The sequence below is a fragment of the Aythya ferina genome (genome assembly GCF_964211825.1).
Source record: "Aythya ferina genome assembly, chromosome: 4".
Lineage (NCBI taxonomy): Eukaryota > Metazoa > Chordata > Aves > Anseriformes > Anatidae > Aythya > Aythya ferina.
In genome coordinates, this window is record NC_140300.1 from 44525484 (window position 1) to 44552075 (window position 26592).

At 38.6% G+C, this 26592-nt stretch overlaps 1 protein-coding gene across 7 annotated transcripts in view; it reads left to right on the plus strand.

The window, feature by feature from the left end:
- FHIP1A (FHF complex subunit HOOK interacting protein 1A) overlaps positions 1–26592 on the plus strand; it is a 94621-nt gene that overhangs the window by 47444 nt on the left and 20585 nt on the right. For 6 of the 7 annotated variants that reach the window (XM_084516789.1, XM_084516788.1, XM_084516793.1 and 3 more), the window contains 5 exons: positions 1837–2068; positions 3461–4087; positions 8810–8968; positions 11093–11179; positions 22789–22956. In XM_084516789.1, coding sequence (XP_084372915.1) covers positions 1967–2068; positions 3461–4087; positions 8810–8968; positions 11093–11179; positions 22789–22956 — 1143 coding nt within the window. In that variant the 5' untranslated portion in view covers positions 1837–1966. Of the gene's footprint in view, positions 1–949; positions 1090–1836; positions 2069–3460; positions 4088–8809; positions 8969–11092; positions 11180–22788; positions 22957–26592 lie in introns of those variants that run through there. The other variant, XM_084516794.1, reaches the window with a different exon arrangement.

Here is a 26592-nt window from a genome sequence, read left to right on the forward strand (position 1 = left end):
GGGGAACGGGCATGAAGTGAACAGGTGCTCCAAAGAAGCTCAAATAAATATTTATTGGGATTGTTGGGTGTGGTATTAGGAAAGCTACTTGCAGCAGGCTTTTTGTAAGTGTTTTCTCGGCATGTTTTTGGTTTGTTCTGTAGATGTGTTGAGCTACTAGTAAAGGTCACCACGTTTGTGTGCATTGAACATACAGGAGGTAATGGGGTGCCAGCATTGTTTAGGAAGCAGTGTTGTTACCCAAATGGATAAACTGTCCCAGGTTCATGGTGGCCTTTCCATGTGAGGCATGTTTTATCTGCAAAAGAGAAAATAGCTCGTGTTAATTGTGTTGTACAGCAGTGTTTAGGAAATGCATAATGTGTATTTCAAGTAGTATAAGGAGCAAGGGGTGGGGGTGGGAGGGAAGACCCTTATATGCAATTGAATCTTGTTGAATCTCAAACATAGAGAATATACATGGGAACAAGGGGGTATTAAGACTGCCTGATCAACTTCTGTTTGTTTTTTGTTTGTCTCAAAAATCTTAGTGGTGTAGCCTGGTCTTTTTTTGGACATTCTGAATGCAGCAAAAATTTGCTGTTACTTTTTTGACTGTCGGTATGTTTTTTTCTGCTAACAATTTCAAGAATATAAGCAGAGCATACCTGCAGGGAGCAGAGATGTCCACTGTAGAGAAAGATTTTTATCTTCTAAGATACATGCAGGGAAATATCTACTGCACTAGCAACGAATTGCTATATAGGCTGTGGCAGAAAAATCTCCTAATGTATTTGACTAAGCCAAGGAATATCCAGGATTCTTGGGATCCTAATGAAGACTGGAGAAAGAAGATTTCAAAATGCATAAAAGTCTTCTATGTTGTACACAAGCTGTAGGAACCTGTAGTGCATTTGTTGTCTTCCTTAACTGTGTTGTTTTTTTGTTGTTGTTTTTGTTTTGCAGTGGCTCAAAATTAATAGCAGAGTCTGTTTGCAAAAGAAGAATAAAAAATTAAAGTTGATGGAGGAGCAAAAAAGAGGGGAACTGTGTAACTTAGATATTGATGCTTGAGGGAATACTATGTTCTCTTAAGCCTCCCAAATATCTGTAAGATATCTGTCTTTGTTTCATTTTAACGTTTCCCTGCAGGTGTGCAACTACTTTGATACTCAGATATCTAGGATATTAAATAATGGATGAAAAGAAAGTGCCAGTGTTTGGTCTTATAGTCCTCTAATACGACATCTCAATTTATTTGACGGTGAATACATGAGGGTGGTTTGGTTTTATATTTTTTTATGTCCTTTGGTTTTGGTTATTGTCCTTTGGTGTTGATACAAGTGCATCTTTCTACCTGCATACGGTATGCTACAGGTATTTCCAACTGATATGTTTTCTGATAGAAAAAATGAAGTATTCACGATTATATCCATTCATGGGAATACTGTTTTTAAAAATATATAAAGAACCTGTACTTTTTTACTTGTACAGTCTATGCTACAGTTATTAAGCTACCCTGAAGAGAGACATGATCAGAAGGCAAAAACATACAGAAAAAAATAAAAATGTAATAAAGTATGCATACAGTGTTTATTGCATGAGCTTGTTGTATTTGAGTAGCACCTTAATTCAATCACTGATCTTAAAAAATACGTTTGAGGCTTAAAAACTCTTATGATGAGAAGTTTAAGATGGTGGTCACATATAACATGTTTTAAAAAATTCCATCCTCCAGCTGAATTAAAATAAAATAAATGCTTTAGTGATATCTATAAGTATGTTCTGTGTGTGTGTGCGCATGTATATATATAAATTGGTGTACAGATGTGTTTTGTGTTATTTTTCCTTAAACAGAATTCTGTGGATACCGGAGCTCAAAACAGGATATTGATCTCTCTGCGATGCTTGGACATCTTTTACTAAGTACGGGATTTTCAAAGGAGATCCAGCATGGCCTAGATGGTTGACCTTCGGAAAACTTATAATGTCCTCTGGAACCAGTATCAGAAAAAAACGGCAGGGTCTGAGCCTGCAAGGTGTTGACCCAGAAACATGCATGATAGTGTTTAGAACACACTGGGCACAGGTAATGCTATTGAGTTTTATTGATTTGAAGAAGATTGCATTAAAATGAATTTGCTTCAGTCTTGCTTTTGGGGGTAATCCTGAATTGCTGAGGAACAACTTCATCTACTATGTTTAAACATTTTAAAACACAAAGGTAATTGATGTTTTAAGGTATGGCTAGGCTTAACTAATCACAATTCAAACCCCAGACTTATATCTGAAAGGGAAGTAGTATGACATGGCAATATCTTACAGGAGGTCTAGATCTTCTACTTGTCTTTTCTAATGATTCACTGGGACTTGTACCCTATTACAAACTTCTGTGTTTCCTTTCCTTCTCCTAGTTAAGAGTTGCCTATTTTCTGTAAAGCATTAGATGTATGGGAGCCAAGCTGTATGCAGGGTTGTTTATTATGGACAGATAAAGATTATGCACTGATTCTAAAAATTGTTTGCTTGTTATCAGGATTTTTACTGTTTGTAGGCAAAGATGTTTTGCTCTGAACAACATGATAGAAGATCTTATTTGCTACAGTAATATAAATAACATTTTATGTAAAATTGATTTCTGTGCTTCTGCTTTTGCTGCTTCTGCTATCTTTAGAAGCAAGTCAGGAAAGGGCAGTGGTGTTTCTGAGATATTTCCAGTGTTGGAAGAGCCGTCTTTCAGGAGCCACCTTCTGTCATTGAACTGTGGTAATGCTGTTGTGTTAGGGGAGGACCTGCTGAATTTTTGGTTTTGCAGCAATTATCCTCCACAAAAGGACTAAATATGGTGGTTGTTCCACAGACAATGAGCTTCACTGATCGCATGCAGAACAGAATTTAATCCAGGGCATTTAAGTGCTGGGATTGCAGTTATTACTCAATCCTAAATCTGTGTTGAACGTTGCCAGGAGTACATGGGCATAAGCGGCCATTTGTATTTTATATGATGTGGCATGGAGAGATCAACTATGTGGACTTCTTGGACTTCTGCCTCTCTCACAACTGCAAGTCACCTCATGATATTGATGCTCCTGAACACGGTTACTCTGTGTGAAGAGCCAGCCCCTTGATTTCAGTCCTTTGTGACTAAGAAGCTGACTGCAAACATCATTGAAACTCAGTTTCCAAAGGCTAAAGGAACCTGCTTTAGCCATGCTTCAGAGAACGTAAAGTTTTCTGCAGTAAGAGAGGTGGCAAATTCAGGTGCCTACAAAGGTGAACAAAAGAATTAACTTTTAGCCTCTTGCATGCCAAATGTGAGACTTTTACATCTAGAAGATTCTTGACAGACAAATCTTAAAAGCATAAAAAGGGTTTGGGCTTCTTGTTTTACAAATCCTGATTTTTTTTTTTTTCCTTATAGGTAAGTGCATATTTTGAAACATACACTGAAAACAATTTACCTGTTCTTGTTTCTTTTTAGGTTCTAAAAATCTTAGAGAAGCATGATCCCTTGAAGAATACTCAGGCAAAGTATGGGGCAATTTCACCTGATGAAGCCAGCACTGTTCAGAATTACGTGGAACACATGCTTTTCTTACTAATTGAGGAGCAAGCAAAGGACGCCTCAATGGGGCCCATTCTAGAGTTTGTGGTCTCAGAAAACATAATGGAGAAGCTTTTTCTTTGGAGCCTACGGCGAGAGTTCACTGATGAGACAAAAATTGAGCAACTCAAAATGTATGAAATGCTAGTAACCCAGTCTCATCAGCCTTTGCTACATCACAAGCCCATCTTGAAGCCTTTGATGATGTTGCTGAGCTCCTGCTCAGGAACAGCCACTCCAACAGTGGAAACAGAATTGGTTGTCCTCCTGAACCAGCTCTGCTCTATAATAGCCAAAGATCCCTCCATTCTAGAACTGTTTTTCCACACCAGCGAGGACCAAGGAGCTGCCAATTTCCTCATATTTTCCCTTCTGATTCCCTTCATCCATCGAGAAGGAACGGTGGGCCAACAGGCTCGTGATGCACTGCTCTTCATAATGTCCCTGTCTGCAGAAAACAATGTTGTTGCAAACCACATAGCAGAGAACACCTATTTTTGCCCAGTAAGTTGTTCCTCTTTTGCTCAGTCTTCAATGTTAAGCTAGGCATTGCACTTGTGTTCTGCTCATCTTGTTCTGTCCTTTTTGGTAAAGATGTGTTTTAACATACTTTTTTGTTTCTGCCAACAGCTGTTTTACAAATTATAATGCTGTTCAAGCTGGCCCTACTCCCAAATGCAGTCTTGCTGCTGCTTTTTATACTACTGCGCTTCCCCTCCTTTGGACCAGCACAAGTGTGTGTGTGTGTGTGTTTTTTTCCTGCAGTCACTCAGTGAGTCGATTTAGGAAACTGATGGAAGCTAAAGTGGGCGACTTGCTCTTTGTCAGCGATCTGCACATTTTGGTGGCTGTCTCAACCATAACACCATCGTGCTATGTTGTAGTCTGTTACAAAACTTGGTAGTAATGTTGCATTGTTAGAGCTGACAAATCAGCTGTATTACACAAATGGAAAATCTTTGCTATTAAACAAGTAAATAAGCTAATTTAACAAACAGCATTGCACTATTGCACTTGCTTCATGCCTTATCACAAAAATTAATTTGAGATCTGCAACAGCTTTAAAACCTAGTATCACTGTGGAGAGAAGATGCTCTTCTGTGCCAGTTTCTGGCTCAATTCTTTTATCTTCTGTGTGGCTTGCATTTTTAGTTTAATAAATGCCATAAAAAATTAAATGGATGGGAACCTTTCATAGCTACTAAAGCGTAGTGCTTTACAGTGCCTTTACACTGACATACCTTCAACCCAAACATTTGCACGTGACAGCTATTCCAGCCATAGGTCTCTGTTTCCCCTCAGACTGCTGTACCCTTTGACAGGTAAGGCAGAGCCAGGTTTGTAGTCTGGAGCAAGCCTAGAAGTTCCAAAGCAGAACTTGTAAATGGTATCCTTTGTCAGTTGTAAATGTTGCATCAAATGTCTTGTGCTGAGAGACTCCAGTTGACCTTATTTAATAGATGCTGCTAAAAAATACGAACTTGGTTCTTAAATTGTCCCTGAGACCGATGCCATTATTGGCTCTATGCTATAACTTCCATAATTACATCTTCCAATTAATTAAAAAAAAATCCTTTTTACACTGAAGATAAAAGCCAACTATATTAACCTTCGAACAGCGGGGAGCCATGACTGACAATCATTCTAATTAGGATGGCCTCTTGTCAAATGTGCTAAAATCAGACTTTTCTGAACAGTAATGAGACTGGCCTAAGTTTATAATAAAATTTTAATGCAGTGCCATAGAATTAGCTCACTAGCACAGAGTCTTTCTTGAATTTGAGTGTGATGAGCTCAAGGACCAGGTTCTGTTCTGGTGAAAGAAGATGCTCTGTAGACATCAGTGGCATTGCTGCATATCACTAAAATCAGGGTCACTGAGGCTACATCTGCACTGCAAAACAGGTGGCACAGCCCTTTGCTGATCTGAGTTGCGTTTGAGTGGCACTGTGATGATGCTGTCTCTGGTTACTTGGCTAAATTCGTTGATAGCACGTAGGATTTTCTGTACCATGCCTCACTGCATAGCATAGACATGACCTGGGCCGAGACCTGACCATAAATCTCTTCTGCTTCATATGTCCAAATCTGTGCCAAAGTGTACCTGAAGGCTTTCTCCATATTATTTTTTGAGCTCACTTTGTTTAGCAGCTTTTTAAAACTAAACTGTCCATAGTATTCAAAGCTGTGGGTGAGTAACCTATAAAGAAGGAAGGGGACAGGTTGGAGTGAGAACATCTCATAAACAAGTGTTTTTGACATAGAACGTGAAGACAAGCTATTTAGGCAAAGATTTCTGATTTTTACAAAGGTTTTCCTGTATCTTTGGTCAAGTAATTTTTACAATGTTTTAACCTGCAGCTTCTGTAACTTCGTGATTTAAGGTATTGTCTGTTCACTGCATAACAGGAAAACAATGTTTCTATGGAATTTTGAGTGGGGTAGCATCTCAAAGCTTCTCCGCGAAACATTGTATTTGTAAATACCCCACAACTCAGGAGAGTTAGGTATAAAAGAAGGTATTATGACTCCAATGCACTTGAAAAGTTGAGACCGCACAGAGATAGGACAATGGATGTGGGAGGAATGAGGAATTATTAAAGGGAAGGAACTTCAATGTGAAAATAAGATGGCCAGATAGCAATTGTTTATATATTGACAACACATGATTTAACCAAATATGAGATTTACAAATCTCATAGACAGTCAGTGCCTTTCTCTGAGGCAAGACAAAGCATATCAATCATTGGTTTGCAGAGAGCCTCGTGACTCAGTGGTGAAAAATAAAACTTTGGAGGTGTTTCTAAGAGTTGATGAGCATGTAGGGCTGCCATAACAATTGTTAGAAGAAATCTAGAAGGACAGTGACTGTTTAAGGTAAAACAAAACAAAAAAAAAGAAACCAATCTTTCTCTCCCAGGATGTGAACTCATTCATTTCCTTCCTTCTAGAATATTTTTTTCATTGATGATTGTGATCTTGCTGATTAAAACTCCATAATGTGGACTGTGTACATTATTTAATACGCCTGCTTATAACATGTGAAGAGTTCTGTTAGTAATTTCAAATGGTAGTTGTATTTTTACCACATACTTTTATATAAAAAATATATATATTTTTTTATTTAAATCAGAGTAAATTTGCTTCTAATGGCTACTCTGTTTCTCAGTGCTTTAGAAACATGGTTTCACATAGAGCTATTTGTGTTGTACCTCATAGAAAAAATAAGAGCTTTCTAAACGCTTCACATTTTAACAGCTACATCTGTCACTTGTTACTCCAGTAAGTTGGACAAGCTAAAGAGTGCCCCGTTTTGAGACATTGAATGATTGGGAGTTCTCTGCTCCTTGTAGCAGTGAACAGCGTGTTTTGCTCAAGGTCGTTTTCATGCACTTCAGAACTAAACTTCCATATCAAGGAGAAATGAGGATAGTGCTCAGTTCTGAAAATCAAATTGCTTTGCTTACTGAGAGGGTGTGTGCTTATAAATAGCAATTAAATTTTAAGCAGACAATGGAAAATCAAGCATGCATTAATTAGGAGATTGTCACACAAAAGAAATTTAAATTCTCTTTTTCAGATTTTTTTTTTTTCTTTCTACAATTGTCTGAAGCCTGGGTTTGTGAGTACGAGTATGGAGGGGATTACTGGAAATATTTTAATAGGTCTAGTGAAATCTTCCCAACTTCTTACTTTGAGCTCTTCTACCAAGAGAAAGGAAAAAACTTCCTTGTTATAAAAGAATGTGATTGTACAAATAAAGCTTTGCTCCATAGTTTAGCTTCTTGGATTTGTTAGTATTTCCTGCAACTTTTTATTGTTGGTTTTATGTATGTGTGTGTGTCTGTATATATGTGTGTACATATATATATATATATATATATGTATATTTATGTGTGAAAAAGTAGCTTAGCATGCCAAAGCAGAGTTTCCCACAGTATTATCTTTTTCATGGTATTTGGCTTAATTATATGTACCAGAATAAGCTCGTCTTCAAAGCTTTGTGATTTTTTAGAAATGGAAAGCATTCAGAAAGACAGCCTTTGCCCAGCTGGATATGTTAACAGTTGTAATTGGTTACACTTGCATGTCATCAACACCTCCGTCCCCTTCCACGAACCCTTGGGTTGTTGACCTGCACATTGTCAAGTGTTTGTTTTCTAATGGAGAAAACAGTTGTCTTTCACCTGGACTTTGATTGTCTAGCCCTGTGGACACCAAGTAGCCATTTCTGGACAGACAAATTCCTCTAAGAGTTCACTGAATGAAAACTGAAAAGGTTTCCATCAGGCTGAGTCTTAATGATCCCATTAAAATGAACATCATCTTAAAAAGTGCCCTAAAGTTGTAGAAAATCATGTCAGAAGGATGAGAATTGTAAAATAAAAATTTCCAGCTTCAAATAATGTTAATAATTAAAAGTTTGGTCCTGAACTCCCAATGCTCTTGATATATTCAGTAACACTTAAAAAGTTTTTTTTTGGGGAAATACGCTTTTAAAATTGTAACTAAAACTACATTTTTGCGCTTCTGTGATAATATTCTACATAGATCACCCGTAAGCCTTAATAGCACTGGAAACGTCTATACAGTAAGTTATTTCCCTTTTCTTCCCTTCCCTTCCCTTCCCTTTTCCAAGTAAATACGAAGGAAAAAAGAAATTATTAACAGTTAAAAAATTCTTCTTGTGACTTGGATTCAACTGAATACCCATTTCTACGAATAGAAGTCAACACGTATCTGTGGCCAGAGTGAGACTGTACTTCATTTTTGTTGATGGGGACACTTCCCCCTCCATTTCTAGTTTTTTCTATTTCCTGGTGAAATAATTTTATATAGGCATATGGAAGTAACATTCAAACCATCTGCATCTGACAGGCTATGGAGATATGACAATGGTGGCTTCTTCTGGAGGATAAATGAAGGAGAGTGTAAAATAATTTTACAGGCATTTAGAAAAATATATAAATTCTGATAAAGAATACAAGACGATCTGCTTTTTCACATCACTTTCTCATAATTACCAGTTCTTGTAAGAAGGATAATATGTAGAAGGCTCTTGAAAATACTCATGTTTTTCTGCCACAGAACTCTTCCAAAGGAAACTGAATTAATCATAACAGTCTCTTGAGTTACTAAAACTAGCAAGAGAAATGATTTGTTGTGCATTCAAGCAGATGAACATTTAGAAACTTAACTTATTTCTCTGCTGTTTTTGAAATACAGGTGCTGGCAACAGGACTAAGTGGCCTCTATTCGTCTTTGCCTACAAAGTTGGAAGAAAAAGGGGAAGAGTGGCACTGTCTACTGAAAGATGACTGGCTGTTGTCACCAGCCCTTGTGCAATTCATGAATTCTCTTGAATTTTGCAATGCTGTGATACAGGTAATGGAGTAGAGCTGTCCTATTCTCTTGAAGCAATAGTTTTATATATTCTGCAAAAGTTTTTGCATGATGGAGTTTAGTTTCCCTTATTGATGGCATGGACTTGTATGTTACACTAAATAAGTTGCTTATAAAGTGAAGGCTTTGTGCTGGTTGTTCCAGTTGTAAGGATGAATTAATATGTTTTTGTTTTTCAGATGACAGATGTTTGTAATAAATTCGGTATAATTGTGCTGCTTCTTGATATTTCATCACAAAATTGGGAGTATTTTCTTTATTTTTAAAAAAAAAAAGTTTATCGCATTTTAATGCTACTGTTGATATTAAAAGTAAATTGAATGCCTTTACGTGGGGGGGAGAGTACTATTTATGTATTTGTGTTAAAAAACACTCTGTTTTTGTTTAAGCTCTTATAACAGTGTACACAAGAAAATAGTCTGTTTAGTTTGTTTTGCCTTTCAGTGACCACTGCATTTAAATTATTAATTTCAGATTGGCCTGTTTAGAATACATACTCTGTTCCTAATAATTGCTTCTTGATTTTTTTCTGGCTTTGATCCAGAAAAATCTATTTTGTATTGTTTTTTAAGGACAGAGGACCCTACAGAGCACTTGCCCAATATTTTATTAACATAGGATATAAATTCTACACAGGCTGTAGGTATGTGTTACTTAAAGAAATGCACTGAATAGGATTGAAAATAACATTTCCTGTTAAATAAAAAATAAGTTGTAGTGAGATGCGTGCAAAATACAGTAAAGCAACCGATCGACTATTAAAGCATTGAACAAGTGAGAATAATAGTAGCTGTCATTCTTTAAATGCAGTATAAAAGGTTTTTTAACATCTGTCCAAGTGGTGTTTGTATGCAGGAGATCTACATTTGTAGGAGATAATATTTGATACCTTTTTTAGAGTCCATGCAAAAGTTGCTGCAGACGAATTAAGAATATGTAATTTAAAAACTGCTTTTCAAATAAACTGAAAATTATTAAAGATCTTAAGTTGACATGCACAAAAGAGCAGTTTCTGAGTGCTGCCTGATTGTGTCTTCATAGTCTATCTTCAGCAATGCGCAGAAGAAAACTCAGTTACAGCAGGAATTTTTGCTTAATGCATAGAATGGTTTTTGTGCTGTGGCTCGTTCTGTGCTGACTGAAAAACTTTGGCCAGAGATTAATAAGGGACAGTGTAGCCAAGACCTCTTGCCACTTACTACTTTTTCCCTGGATCACAGCATGAAGAAGGGTAACCATTTTTCTTCCCCTTTTCAAAGTGAGGGTTATAAATTATAGGAATTTTGGGAAGAATTGCAAGTAGGAGAATGTATTTGTGGCTGCATGTAGGCTGTGACATTCAAGTTCGTATTTAAACTTCAAACAGAATATATTAACCTGGAGTGCTTCTGAAGGGATATTTTTTTTGCTCTTATTAAATTTATTTTAAATGCATTAATTGGTAATATGTTTTATTTTGTGGAAAATAGTGAATGCATCATTATAAAAGTAGATTTTTGGCTTCCAATAGCAGTTCAATTTTTTAAAAGTTAATAACCTATTTTATAAATAACGTATGCTGTTTTTCGTTTTATTTGTTCTGTTTCTTTTTCTTTTTTTTTTTCCCCAGTGGTTGGGGGAAGAGCATGTGAACTGAATGTTCTTGTGCCACAGCCTAGAGAACGCTTTGGTTTACCTACTCTTAAAACACAGGAAAACAGTCGTTCTGCTTTTTCTTGTTGTAAGAGGACAATTTAATGATGGCAAGTCCACCTTCAAGTGACCCTGAGAAGGTTGCAGGAGCTAAATTTAGAATCTCAAGTCTTCCTTGATGCATGGGCATGCACGCTTTGCTGTCCATCCATTCATCTTTGTCAACACACGCGGAGATTGAAAAGCCCTGTTCTCCCACTGTTGGCAGGCTTACCGTAATTAAACACAGTTTGTGTTTGAGGAACACACAATCTTTAAGAATCCATATCGTAGAAAATGCTAGAGAGAAGGACAAATGAACATGGCTTTTTAAATGTGAAGTTATTTTGGTAGTGGGCAGTAGTAGTATCTTCCTTGTCTTGTTTGAAATCTCACTGGAACTGTTCTGTCTTTGCTCACCTCCCTTCCCCTTAGGTCGCACATCCTTTGATTCGTAACCAGCTTGTGAATTACATTTACAATGGATTTTTGGTGCCAGTAATGGCTCCTGCGCTCCATAAGGTCAGTGGTGAATGCGAGTGTGGCTTGAATGAGGCAAAGACATTATGGATGATCTCTCTGTGAAGATGATACTGAACATAGCTGAGTGAACATAGCTAACAGTAGTGAGTTCTAGGCTGACTTCCCACCTTTTCTTTCCATAATTCCTCTTTACTCCATGCAGATTGTTAAGTAAAATGAGGATATTTATGAAAATGTTTAAAATTGTGAAGTGAAATGGAGAACCAAAACCTTTTTGTTGCACTAGGCTGACATACCATCAAAAAGCAGTGACCGTTCAGACAGCATTTCATCATGACGGACATTGCCATGAGGGATTTTTTTTCCAAATGAATATTTTTCCAAAAGGAAAATGCCCAAATTCCAAATGTTGAAAAGGAAAATGTTTGGTCAATAAATATTCCCCCCAACTTTAGCTAAGTTGGTAGTGTTTCCTTACCACAGTTGGTAGAATTATTTTCATAAAGTGGAGAAGAAATCGAATTTTATGTCAATTTTCTAATGTGCTAGGGTGCAATTTATGTTACGTCAAAGAAAAAAAAATCTTTGAGTTTTAGTGCAAAATATTTCACTGATGTTGGTGAATTACTGATTTTCTTTTTTTTTTTTTTAATTTTGGACTGCAGGAAACTACATGTCCTGCAGAATATGTCAATTAACAGTCATTTTCCTAAAAAAGAACATCTTGTGTGAGGAGAAAAAGCAGGAAATGATGAGAATAAAAACTAAGATTTTTTTTTTGGATATCTACCAAAAATTGCCAGGAGAGGACTAATAAATAACTTTAAAAAGTTTTACTAATTTTTACTAAGCCTGCCAAGCAGAAAGCTGTGCACCTGTTCCATTTCTGAGAGGCCAGTGAAACACCATCTCCTACTTCCTAGTGTAGGACTTGTCTTGGCAGTACACACAATTCCTTGTGGTAAGCAGTCACTTACCAAGAAAGTAATAAGCAGTGTAGAATCTTCAGCGATTCAGCAGAACACAAACATTTGAGAATTTGGCAAGGGCTGAAATAAAATTCGGCTGCGATCCAGATCAAGTTTGTAATCTGTCATTCAGATAGTTCACCCCCTTACCTAACAGGATTTCTTTTTTCTGTTTTGTAGAAATTTTTTGACTTAATCCAGTACAAACACTGGGAAGTGCAATCAAAAGTGAAACAGGAGCTAGCTTTAGGTCAACATTACAGATAACAAGTGAGATGTCAGAAGGTAGCCATGGGACTCTAGTTTTAGTAGGTACTGTTTTTAACCTCTGAAGTGCTCAAGACAAATTTTAGGGTTCTTGAATACTACCATGCAGATGAATGCTATTTGTATTGGTCAATATAACTCCGAACCTCCTATTGGCTTGATTATTTCTTTATAGATGCTATTTAAATCCTTTAAAGCATGCTGTTCAGATTAGCTTCTTCATGTGATAGAAATTTTATTGAACCGCATTTATATATTCTGAAATTGGGTGAAATCATACTTCTCTTGAAAATGGAGGTGTTGGCTGCTAACACACATAAGCTTCAATCCCAGGTCTTTCCTGAGCTCTTAAATTCTCTTGCATCCTTTTTCTTCCATTAATAAACCTTACCTTGATGAGCATTAAGTTTGACTTCTCATTAAAAAATAAATATTTGATATATTTAAACCCCAAACACACTTAACGGAGAAGATGTATTGCACCATCTAGTGGATTTGACACAAGGTTCTCACATATATGAGACCAAAATCTGTAGCAAAAGGAAACAAAGGGAGGTACCTTTGACCTCTTCAGTCTTTGTGTTGTGCCACATAAATTTAACGGAAAATAAATATTTTACATCTTTGCTTTTGGGACAGGTGCCTCTAGGCTAAGATAGATAATTATGCTGTAACAGCTCTTTCATATGCTACAGTGATTTCTAGCGGTTGTTCTAAAAGTTCATGCTGTGTTGAGGAGTAAGCAAGTATCATCCATTTGGGGACATTTCCAGTGTTGTAATGGAAATTTTGTTTTTCTCTCCTTAATAACACAAAGGTGAAATATGGGAAGGGCCAAAATGAGAGAAAGGACAGAGGCATCATGGTGGTTTTAAAGCAGAAGTACTTCATTACTTTCGTTGAATAATACTACATGCATCTTGATTATTTTTTTTTATCCAGTTGTTTATCGGTGTGGGTTGCTTGGATTCCTTCTGGCATGTATACAGGAGCATGGTATAAAAACCTGACTTGGAAGACAGATCTGGGGAAGGATAAAGAAGAGATGCTAATTATTAGTACATGTTCTATAAATCTCTCTTCATGGAAATCTTATTAGTAGAATTTAATTGGTATGGAACAGCTGCTTCTGATACCTGTTGGTGACAGACGTGGAAGGAAGCGAGTCCGGACTTTGTATGGCATGCAGGCCCTAGCATCCCACATCTAGTCTGGTACCCATGGTTCTAGCTTAATGCAGAATTCAGAAGAGAGAGGAGCTTTTGGCTCTGTTGGCACTACTTCAGATCTGTTCTCTACGTATTCTACTCCAATTTTCCCTCAAGGAGTAGATGTTTTGAGTTCAAAATTGCTTTGCAGAGAGACGCAGACGTGAATTTGTTGTTTTGAAAAGACAGCTCCAGTCGAGAATGCAGACATCTAGGAAAGAAATCTTCAATCTTCTGTGTTCTCATTGTGATAGAATTTGATTTCTGTGTAAAACAACAACAGCCACATCAACAAATCACATTAATATGACTTCCTGTCTGATCACCAAATCTAATTTAGATTATTCAAGTATATAAAATAAAATCAGCCAAACAACCGTGCAAGCAATATTCAATAAATTGTGTAGCTAATAACCTTGTTATCTTTTAATCCCTCGTGGAGCAACAGCAACATTAGTTTGACTTATCAGCTGAGGTATTTTGATATGAACAAAATGTCTGGCATGAGGAGGGTTGCTCGCTTTTGGATTGAAGCTGAGCCTTGATCATGCTGGCCAGTCTCTCCTTCTCCTGTTTCTGTCCAGAACTGCAACATAGCTGAGGCTGGCAGGCACCCGTGGATGTCATCCTGCCTTAACCTCTCACTCAAGCAGGATCAGCTAGAGCAAGTTGCTCGGAGAAGTGCACTAGTTGTTTCTTTGCCTTTTTTTTTTTTTTCTTTTCCTGATGTCAATTTGGAATTTCCTGGGTTTCATTTATTGCCCCGTTGCTTCGTATTCTTTCACCAGGCACCACCAAGAAGAGTTCTGTTACCTTTGCTCCTTCCCAGCAGATATTCTCACACACTGATAGGATCCTGCCGAGCCTTCTGTTCTCCCGGCTGAGTAGTCCCAGCTCTCTCTGCCTCTCCTCATACATCAGATGCTCTCACAGCACATTCATCTTTGTGGTCCTTTGCTGGACATACTCCACCATGTCCTGGGTGGCCCAGCACATCTTAGCAGTGCTGAGTAAAGGGAAAGGATGCCCCCCACCAACCTGCTGGAAATGCAGCCTGGAGTTCATCTTTGCTCTAAGAATGCACGGCTTGCACGTGGCCAGTCTTTGTCCCCAAGGACCTGTATGTCAGGGTCCCTCTGAATGGCAGCACAGCCATCCAGTCTGTCAGCTGCACTTCCCACTTCTTCATGTCTACAAACTTGCTTGAGGGTACACTTCATCTCATCATCTAGGTCATTAATGATGATATTAAACTGCCCTGGCCTCAGCGTAGCCCCCTCCTCACGGGCATTGAGCTGTACTTTGCATTACTGATCACAAGCTTTTGAGCCCAGCACTGCCACTGGTTTTCAATCCACCTCACTTCATCATTTCGTCTGTGAGGATATTGTGCAAAAGGCAGTGTCAAAAACCATGCAAGAGACAGTGTCAAAAACTGTGCAAGATAGATATCAACTGCTCTGCATTTATCTGCGAGCCAGGCATCTTGTTGTAGAGGGCATGATTGCCCCTTCATAAATCCTGCCTGCTCCTATTCACCTTCTTGTCCTTACTGTGTTTGGAAATGCTCTTCTCTTCTTCCTGCTTAAAACAGTGGACAATTCAACAGGACACTTCGTGAAGGTGTCACAGCTTTTCAGAATTCCAGTTCATGGCTCCAGGCTTTGAGATGTGTATATACGTGATCTTGAACTGTCTGTAATGCTCATGGCATTATGTAGTAAAGCCTTTTTAAAATTTTTGCAGGCTGTCCCCCACACGTACTTACTATGTACATGATTCACCGCGTGAATGAGACAGTACAAGAGTGTTGAGGATAGCAACGCATTGCTATGAACAAGTTGGGATGGGGAGACCAACGTACTTTGCTTGGTGTGATTTGATGGTTTTATTCAGCTCAGGGAGCCGATATGTAGCTGAAAAAAGAATCAGCTAGTTCAGGTTTTTTCCAGTTAAGGAAGTTTCAAATTTATTGTGCAGGCTAGCTGCCTTGAAATAACCTGTTTTTCACTGTGAACACTGAGGGTTATTTAGGGAGCAGATTAACCATGATGTGCTTAAAAAAAACAAACATTGTCTGAGTTTATGACTCCCTAACTTCGTTTCTCAAAGATAAGTGTCCTAATTATAGCATGTTCTTGCAGCCTAATTTATACCTGGTCTGTACTTGTCTGTTGTCGCGTTGCGTGGGTTATCCCACCTACCCACGTAATGAGGAATTGACAAATATGTTCCTATCCCAGCAGCTGAACATTGCCAAGTGGGTAGACAGAGCTCAGATTTGTATCGCGTAGCTGGGGATATGCATTAACTGGCTGCAGTGAATAGCCCTGTCTTGTCCTTTGGTTGGTTTTTATTGTACTTCTTACAAGAGTTACCTTCCTTGCTTCTGACATCTGAGTTTCTAGAGAAATGGAAACACGTGATTCGGTGCCGTTCAGTGGGATTTGTCTGAGCGTTTGTTATGCAAGGTCACGAATTCCTTATTTCTGTACGGATTTAGTTAAAACCAGAAAGAATAAAATACTTTGTCCATAAAGATAGACGGACAAAGGAGAGGTTAGCTTGATAGTTTTCATTTTGTAGTAACAGCCCACGATTTTTGGCCAAACCATCCTTCGTTTTTTCTGGTGTAAATGTCTGGGATTTAAGACAAGACTATCTGACAAAATCTGCTCATAATTTAAGACTGGCACTTTTTGACGGCGTGCCAGTTACAACTTGAAATTATGCAAATCTTTACGTTCCTCCTTAGCTTCTGGTACTTAGGAAAAAATACTTGCAAGAAGGTGTACTTCTGCTCAGGAAGGGAGCCATGACATTACGTTTCTGTGATTTATCTCACTGGCTATTTTTTCACTTAATTTTCAAAGCTAACTGCTTGGACCTCTGTCAAAAAATATAAGGTATTTAGGGGCCAAACGTTACAGTGGTCCAAGTAATCAAATCAAGCTAATTTCGTCATCAGTTAAAGTCTAGTTGAAGTCCCACAGTGAATCAGAATAATGCCTCTGAAGTTGAAGGAGTCTTACTGCTTGTGACAGGGGCCCTGTTGCCTTGTTCTAGTTTTTATGTGTTTGGTATTAGAAAGTGCTTATTTACCTTATTCTTTTAGATACTTGTCGTGCCATTGTAGGAAGCTCATCAGTGGATAATCCTTTTCATGAGATCTTCAATTAGTGTAGATTTTTGCCATCAAAACCATGTGCTAGATAACAAGGAGTCAGACGGTGATTATATATGCAATATTACATTACCTTTGATGCAAATAATATTGTTTATATACACCTCTTTCTTGGAAGCTTCTATGATTTACTTTGGCATTCAGAGCATTTGGGTGATGCAGGTAGCAATCCTGATCATTTTGAATGTTTATGTAATTTGTGTAATTTCAATTTGTTGAAGATAGTGCTAAAAATTTGTCAAATTATATGATTACAGCAAATTTTTCATTTCTTCGTATTTACTGCTACACTATATGCATTTAATTGCTAGGATATTATTTCTCTACTTGGAAAGCTAGTTTTAGTCTGAATGAAGGAAAATTTTACCAGCTTTTTAGTGAAAAACATTGCTGTTGGCCAAGCAAACAGAACAGGTTTCTGGGAGCACTGGCACGGTCCTGTCAAGTGGACCTCAGTTACATTGCTCACTAACCCATCTAAATGAAAACCTCTGAAGTGGTATGCTACTGTGATAATTCAATAATACTTGCTCGGTGATTACACTGCTCAGCTAGGGGGAAATGACCTGTAAATTACACTATACTGATTGGAAGTAGCATCTTTATAAATATCCTAAAAGAACGTCAGTTTCCAGTTAGAAATAATCCTGTCTCTCACCTTACTGAGAAGTGTTTGGACAGCTGCTGTAAAAAGGTGTAAATACAGCCTTACTGGAAAACTTGGAATAGTCTTATGCTTTGGAGAAGCCCATCAGGAGCTACAAAACTTAATTTTACCTGCTACAAAGTGGACATATGTTAAAGGTGCTGTTCACTTTTTACATCAGGCAATTGATTTGAACTTTAACGAGGTACAAACTGAGCCTGTTTATTAACTTAAGCAGAAGGAAGTTGAAGCAGCTCTTGTTTTCTGGTTCCTCCCTAAATGCAAACTTTCTCTGTCACTGATCCCACTTGTTCAGATGGGAAACTGATTGATTGAAGATAAAGCTTGCCTTTATTTCCGAGGTAGTTTTATCCTGAATCAATTCCCTGAGCCAATTCACTGTGCAATGAAGTGAAGCATGAACACTTCTGCCAGTATAAGCAGGGGGCAAGAAGTTGAAAATGAATAGAAAGGAGAAGAGGGTGGGAATGGTTGAATTTTATTTTCTACTTTTTAATCAGGGGGGTGGATTTATTCAGGTTTAAACTGCTCATGGATCTAGAAGATAAGATCTAATGAGGACGTTCATGGTCACTTCATAGGCAGTGTGAAATCCTTGTAGGAAGGAGAGGGGGAATCATGAAAGCCATACTCTCGTAAGAAGGCACAAAGCTGTAAATTAGAAAGTATATAGTGCAGATCCCAAGGGAGAATAGCCAGTAATAAAGAATCAGTGCAATTGGTCTAACACAGTCAGTGTAATATATTAAACTGAACTCGCAATGACAGTAATTTCTGGCTCTCTGCTATTACTTGGCACGGTGACTTGTAAAAGCTGGATCTCTTTACAGCGTTCTGCCTCACCATCTAATCAGTCATCAGAAGAGGCAAGAAAAGATTTACTAAAAATTATTACATAATAAGAGAAGGGTATTAAAATGCTAAAAGTAGCTTTCTGTTTTCAATAATCTCTGATCAAGTATCTCTCTGGCTATGAAGGCTCTCGGGTAGTCCCTCTTGTTAAAGTATCTGTAATCTTCAAAAATATCTGTAACAACTGGGTGTTGTAAGGAAAAGCACGTGGATGAGGCTTCCAGATGGCATCTTTTAGATACATACTTTATATGTGTATTTTTCAAAATTCCAGTAAGTTTTTGTCATTACAACGATGGATAATGGAAATAGAAATGGCAGAATCCTTGTCTGAGTAATGTAATGGATACATATTTTTCTCATTTTTCATTTTCCATCCTACAATTTTATCTCAAGAGCAGAGATATCCCCAGTCTTTACCATTCCCAAGCAATTTTGGTAGAAAGGATCTGATGCAAAGTATGCTGCTGGTAGGTTTTCATTTTTTGCTATTGTAGCAGTGATGGATTTTAATACTGCTGAAATATCTTTATCAAAAATACACCTCCAAATTTTCTTACTTAGCAAAGGACTTCCAGCAAACTACCACCTCTTCATTCATCTCCCTTTAGTATGGTATTTTTCTTGATCCTTGAATTATCAGAGGTGAGGAATATTCAGATTAAATGTCACACTCGTGGATATGTGAAAGTTTTGGCTCGTTTCTTATCATCCTTTCAAAGCTGTTCACATAAATTCACTTTGAGGGCTAGCTAGGATGAATTATACTGAAATCAATGTTTACAGTGAAATACAGTTTTTTGTAAGCTGCCTCAGGTTTTGATTGTAGTGAACATTCTTGATGTGTGTAGTAATGTTTTGTTCTCCAGGAACATTTGTTCTTTTGTTGCTTACCTAAATACTGATTTGGATTTATTATTTTTTTTAGAAAGGATTTTCCTACTTTACCCAAATCTGTCTCACAAGACATTAGTTTCAGGAGAAACAACAGCAGGTAGTCTGAATGAAGCTTAATATTATGGTTTGCGTGTCTTAGAAAACAGAGATTTTCAGTAATAACTGCACAAATTGAACCAGCCTTGCTTTCAGCACTGAATGTGTTATGTACAACGTGGAACAGTTTTACTGAGTTAAAAGGTCTTTGCCAAGGCTGATTTTTGCCTAGCGTGACTGGTTTCTCCAAAGTCCTTCCTTAGTTAATTGCAAAAGTGAGTGAGTTCTCTAGAGGCTCATTCAGGGCAGGTTAGTGTATCCCAGTGAGTAAAAGGAAATTAGCCTCGAAGAGCTAAAATGAGCCTTTTTGACTTACTTCTTGTGCTGTCTCAAATCTTCAGAAATTATGTTTATTGTCAGGAAGAGTAAAATCAAGAAGTACACCCAGAATGCAAGATGGGGAAAATATGATATGACTGTAAAAGCACACATCTGCTTGCCAGCTTAATTGATCCTAAGCTGTATACATGGCTTTTGTTTCAAATGCCACAGAGCAATATATTTTGATTTGCTATTGTAAGGAAGCAGAAGGGCCATCTCTGTGCTGGTTTTATGGACAAGTTGCGCACAAAGGTACGCTGAGAGAAGTCCCAGCACAAGTAGCAGTAATTTCGCTTGCATACCCTTAGCTTGCCTGCCTTGAGCGCTTTATGGGGAGTTGTGAAATAGATCCTAGCCTCGTTTATTGCACAAGCGTGAAGGAGTGTTGTGGTGAAGGTGGTGCATTTTCACTGGAAAATGCAAAAAGATTCTCCTTCCCTCTTTCTCAGCAAATGGTTAAGCAGATTCAACACCATCCTTCCCAAGAAGAATTAAGAATTAAACATGATGTGGCACACTGCACGAAAAACCTCAATTCAAACAATTGAGGTTTAACAAAGTTATAAGTAACTCTTCTGTGACCTATTTGGGCTGCTTTAATCGCTATTTGGTGCTTCTAGCTCTGTTTAGTGGTGTCACTGAGGTGTTGGCTACAGTAAAGAGGATTTCTTTTTTGTTTAGTCCCCAAGCTGCAAGAACACTGAACATGCTCTCAGAATTGAACATTTCTTTCCTAAAGTAGTCTCTCGCTGGCTTTCTTCTGCCCTTTGTTTCATTCATGATGCACACTCTGAAAAGCGCATGGCTTTCTCTTGCTGATACAAATGTAGCACGAGTTGCCCAAAGAGCATTGATTTCAGAAAAAGGTCACTGCCCTTGTGAATCTGCAGCCTTTGCTTGCTTTCATTTACAGTTTCAGTACTTTATATATCTACATAGGCCCATTCCTCTGCTGTCAGCAAACATCTGTGAAACCCGCAGGCCAAGTGCGTGCTTCATTTTCCTCGTAAAGGATGAAGGAGGAGTGACAGAGACATAACAATATATTACTTCTGTCTGGCCTTTTCTTGGCAGAGGTTTTAAACCCTTTGATGAACTGTATGCTATCATTATGATGTCACATGATGGATTTCTTGGGGTTTGCTTTTTAGTGTTTGTTGCTGTAAAACACAAAACAGAAAATGCCAGTTCTCAGGGCAACAGTCAGCGGCTGTAATCAGAAAGCCTTTTCTTTATTTATTTATTTACTTTTATTTTTTTTTTACCCCACAACTTCCAACACCTTTTGGCTATTGCAAAAAACGAATCTCAGCTCCAACCAGAAACAATTTCCTTTGTTGCACAGCCCCTTGCTCATTTCCTGAGCAAATCTTATGGTGGTTGGGATGTGGCGGTAGCGCAGTGGAAATGCGTGCCTACGTGCATATGCACATAAAAAGGCATTTTATCATAATATTTACAGTAATGCAGAATTTGAACCAGAGCTGTAGCCACAGTGTTAATCCTGGTGATTTATAACTTTGGGGTGCTTGATCTCGCAACTTTTTTTTTCTTTTTTTCACTTGACATTTGCAGGAGAAGGAAGAGGAATGAATTCATAAACTGGATTTGGAGTTGGAGTGTATGTTAATCAGTGTTGGTTCAGGGAAGATCTTTTTTCTCATTTCTGTACTGGGCAGCACTGGTCGTACAACTACAGATCTAGCAAACCTGTCTGGCTGTTGTTTACTTAGCTTTACGAAGTTCATAGAGCCAGTGAAAATGTGCTGTATTCCTTTCCTTTCACTAGTATGTTTTAGTGCTTGATTTTGACCAAAATAAACTGAATAAAATGACCTGAATTTCTGGTGAAAAATTTGACTGTTGCAGCTTCCCTGGTGTTTTGTTTCTAATACCAAAATGAGCTAGTAGGCTGCTGCTTGATGTTAAGGATGTTGGAGCCGAGTATCAGAATAAAGCCTCAGAAAGAGAGGGAAGCAGTGACCTCAACTTCAGAGCTACTCTGCATTCTCCTCGTCAGTGCCCCCTCTCCATAAGGTCTGCAGGCTGTATACAGCATTCCTATGTTCTGTGTAACTGGCCAGAAGCAGCTTGTGATCTTAAATGCTTTAAAGGGAGCGTTTGCTGGATGACATTACTGTGCATGTAGCTAACACGCGGCAGAATGGAACAGGGATTTTAATATTTACGGCGTGTTACGTAAGTGCTGCCCTTCTGAGTCGCTTCTAAATCCTCTTAGTTCTGAAGTGACAGCTTTGATTCTTTTTTTTTTTTTTAATAAAATCAGTCTTTTCATTTATCCAGCTAAGTTTGGTAAACAAAAGATGTTTAATACTTCCTTTCATACAGAGAGATTTTTGTGTATGAGGGTTTATCTTTGTACGCTTAAGCTTGTTGGGTTCCTGGGCAACTATTTTTAAAAAGCTGACTTTGCAACAGCAATGTGTGGTGCAGAGGTGGCCTTTGGAATTCGCTGCGCCTTGCCAGTGCATCCTGTCAATAGATAAGCTCCAAAAGGCTTGCGTTAAGCAGAGCAGTACGGGCTGTCCAAATGGTATGCAAGCAGCGCGTGGATACGGGACAATTGTGTTTCAACATACAAATAGGCAATAGCAAACACTTCAGTCTTTGGTTTGTGTGTGTATGGCTGTATACACACAGCTTTTAAAAATTGAGTGAGATGGAAAATAGTGGCAAAATTGTGGATAGGCATGTTCTGTTTTTTTAATTTATTTTTTAAAGTGCCGGACCTACGAGTTTGTACTGTGCTTTGATTCTGCTCTGTTGTCATTTATTTTTAATAACGCGGTAGATCCAGGCATTCACAACATCTGAGAATGCTTCTGAGGAACGGCAGAAGTGTGATTCAAAACCCCTGACATAGCAGAAACGTGGTGGGGAACTTCTAGCAGGATTTAGCTCATAGTATTTCAGCATGTATGAGATCTGGGGTGTTGGCAGGTTGGGGGAGTTTTTACCTCTGGGGAAGCAAGACATAAGAAATGGGTTCAGAATGGTTATGAGAAAGTCAGAAGCACGTTACTTCACAGGTTTAAAAGCAAGGGTCTCAGTATTTTGGTGGCAATGTATGGAGAGCTTAGGGTGGGTGCTGGGTATCGTACAGTTGCAGGGTGGGGATGGATGTTGTGTGCACAGTTTGTTTGCATTTGCCTTTTATTTCCCTGTAGGTGACCGTGGAAGAAGTGATGGCTACCACTGCGTACCTGGATCTCTTCTTGCGTAGTGTTTCAGAGCCAGCCCTCCTCAAGATTTTCCTCCGTTTTATTTTGCTGCATCGACATGAGAATGTGCACATCCTAGACACGCTCACTAGCCGAATCAACACGCCATTCCGGGTAAGGCCAGCAGGAGGCACGGTCAGGTGCTCAGTGTGGATGCAGGTTCACTAATTAAATGGGAGAGCCCGTGTTTGCAGTGAGCATTTGTCTAACTAGGAATTTTCTCCCCCACCCAAATGTGTGCTTTTTAAAAAAATCTCTCTCTATTTTTTTTTTTTTTTTTATGCTGGCAGCTGGCTATGGCTGCACTGCTGCACTGAGAAGTTGATAAATGTGTGAGGTGGTCTGACCCATACACAAAATGGGATAGAGGGAGATGAGGGCTTTTGGAAGTTTGAATTCTGTTAGAACTCTACAGGGCAATTTGGAAGTATTTTCATTCTGGATATGGCTGAATTAGTGCTGCCATAGATACCTCATCCCCAGGACTTATAAACATAATCAAGGTGGGGTGCATTTTTGATCTTTGGAGTTCTGCCTAGCCATAAGTATTTGCAAATGATCTCTGTAGGAGACTGTGGGAGCCCTGTAAGGATGTCTCCAAATTGCTCAAGTTGTGATTGCAGCATTGCCAATGTATTTCTCACGAACCAAGGGTGTATTGTCGTAGCATGTTTGCTTAACAGAGATATTGCCAGCTTTCTTGTTCGATTAAAAAAAAGACACTTTCTTGCTCAAGTGATCAGATTTGCCACTTCCTTTTCTTTCTTCACTCCTCCGTGTAGTAAGGTTTATCTCAAATTTGCAGTGAGCCCCTTCGCAGTATAGGCACAATGTGCCACAGTGACTGGAGAGCTAGCTTACAGAGATAGGCAAGTTACCTGTGCTAACAGTTTCATCTTCTGGCAGAGAAAAGGAATACTTGTTGCACTGGACTAAAATTCTGAGCCTTGCTTGGCTGGCAACCTTGGCTGAATCTTGTGTGGTGCACAACTTCATGGGTGAAATACCGTATAAAGTTTTAGGGCAAGAGAAAGCAGAACACCAGCACATGCATTAAATTTGTGAATTAGGGACAGTGTCTTAGTCTGGAATTTGTTCGGAAATGTGAGTGAACACAAATATGGATATATGCTGTTGTTACTGCATTTTTAAGATGGATTAACTCTGAGAACTGAAACAGCTTCTGTCGACAAAAATGCAAATGCTGTTGTCTCTGCTAATCATTAATTACTGTTCCATAGGCGAACGAGATTGGAATTGTAAAGACTTCTCCAGCCCTGAGTAACTCAGGATCCCAGCCAAAATGGTTCTGTGATACTAAATGAGTTTTCTGCAGTATAGCTTGGCCAAGTACAAAAGCCAGAGCTGCAGCCTTCTGTGTGGTTTCCATAGCACAAAAGCTGCATATGTTACTATCGCTGAAAATACTTATTAATAAATCACGGGATTAAACTTATGTACAGACAGGTGGCCAAATACGCTTGTAAATACTATCCTCTTTATCTCCTGGTAGTACATTCAATCTTTTCTTTTTATGAAACGCAAAAATAGACTAGCTCTTCTCCTGCAGAAGATTCCTGATTTCTCATTTGTCCTTGCAACCATATTGCAAACGTTTCCCTATAAACTGCAATGCCATAAATACAGGAAAATTTAAGGAATTGGCAGGTTTTGCACTTTGAGGGTATGAAGAACAGTTAGGCTTGGCTCTCCGTTAGTCTCTCAGAGGAAATGAGAATTCCCATTTTACCCCTACAACCCCTCCCTAAAACACTCCTTTCACGTCAGGATCTGACTTCTTCCAGAAGCTTGTTTTGCAGCTATTCGTCTCTGCCTCCACATTAGCAACTGCATTTCTGGTTGTTTCTTCCTTCCTTGCTCTTTCACTTTTTCTATTTCTGTAGGCATGAGGTCTTGGGCTAACAAGCACCCTCCTGTCGGCTCCTGGTACGAGTGGTGGAAGGGCAACGAATTTGAGCTCTGCTTTGCCTCACAGCAGGCCAGCTCATGACTGTTCACGGGTTATTTTCTCCCTGTGCCTGGCTAGCTGTCAGCCATGCTTTATTACCTTCATGCTTGTCCACATCCCAGCTTGTTTTTTGAGTGCAGGGCTTAACTTGCTTTCTCTTGTTCTTTTCTGGGTGTTAACTGAGTGACCAAACTAGGGAAGGCAATCAAAGAAAAGTTTGCTTTTTAGAGGCTACCAAGTGAGGTTCATTAAAGCTTTACTACTTAATAGCTCCACAGAGATAGCTACCAAGTCAGGGGAAATGTATGTATGTGTATGTATATTTTACAAGAAATGTGTGCATTCCTCTGCTCTTGGTCAGCATGGACAGCTGGTCATTCTGTAGGGCTGCTGAGTCGCTGGTCTGAAAAAGAGAAGGGAAATGGTGAAACGACGAGTCTTTCGAGTTGACATTCTCAAGAAAGCCTGGGCTGGAGAGGAACATAGCAATGTGCTTCTGCAGAGCTAGCTCAGAGCCTTTTATCAGTGGGAGTAGGGAGAGTGCAGAGAAGAGGAGGAAATTCCACAGTTGGGAAGAGAAGCCTTGCCCAGGAAGGATGCTGGATTTAGTCCTGAATGAACTACAAAGGACATTCAGTGACTGAAAACAGGCAGAAAACATCTATAGCTTTTTCTTTATTTTGTCCTAATTTGTTTCTTTTTTTTTTTTTTTTTAAGCTACTGAGAAGTGAGATTTATTTCATGTATTAATTATGTGATTAATGTAATGAGAAGGAAGATTAAAACCAAAGTGAAACTCTAGGAAGGAGTCAACTTATGCTAAATAATTCTCACAAGAGTCAACCTGGTCCTGGGATCTAAGCCAGCTGTGAGATGCTGTTTCCAAGACAGAGCAGCACAGGAGCACATGCCCAAGGGAATACGTGTAAAGAGGCAGGGAAATGATGGTGCTGTTGTTCACAAAAACAAATGAAAGATAAGAGCTCATGCTTCTACCATGTTGGATGCGTCTGTGCAGTCAAGCAAGCATCTGTTAGGTAAAAATACACTGCATGATAGTTTTGAAAGTGGTATGTGTCTTATTTAGACATTATTTGTGACCAAAAATCCCGTAAAAGTCTCAAGTTTCTAGTCTGTCCTAAAGCTAGTGTGAAAATGGGGTGCCGATCACAAAAAGGGTATGATTTTTGCCTCTGCTGCACGTGACTGCTGAAATACTTGATTATGGGTGTGTTTGATCAGACCTTTGCCAATAAGGCAAGCACGCAATTCCAATGAGGAGTCCTATTTTCCTTTTCCTTTTACATAGTCTCACAGAAAGGATCTTCATGCCTTGCCATGGTTCCCCGCCCTCCAAATGAGCTGTAATGGCAGGATTGGGAGCAACTCACATGGAGTGGATTCCAATAAAAAATGGCTTGTGCAGTCCTATGTCAGTGAGCTGTATTTCTCAAGGCAGGAGGGTATAGAAGCGTTTAGTTTTGTAATGTGCAGAACGCTAATCTTTCCTAATATGTAAAACAACCAAAACTTGAGATGGTTTATAGATTTTTTGGGAAAAGACTCTTTGTTGATTTAAATTCTTTGTCAGAGGTAAACCCTAGCACTTTATCTTGCAAGTTACAGGATTCACTTTATGCTGGATTAAGCTAATAAATTAGGAAAAAAAAAAGACTGGTAAATAGTTGCTTTGAGTTTCCATATAATTTAATGCTAATACCTTTCAAAGAATATTTATTTTTTTATAGCTTTTTTGAAGGAAAATTCTGGATCATGTTTTG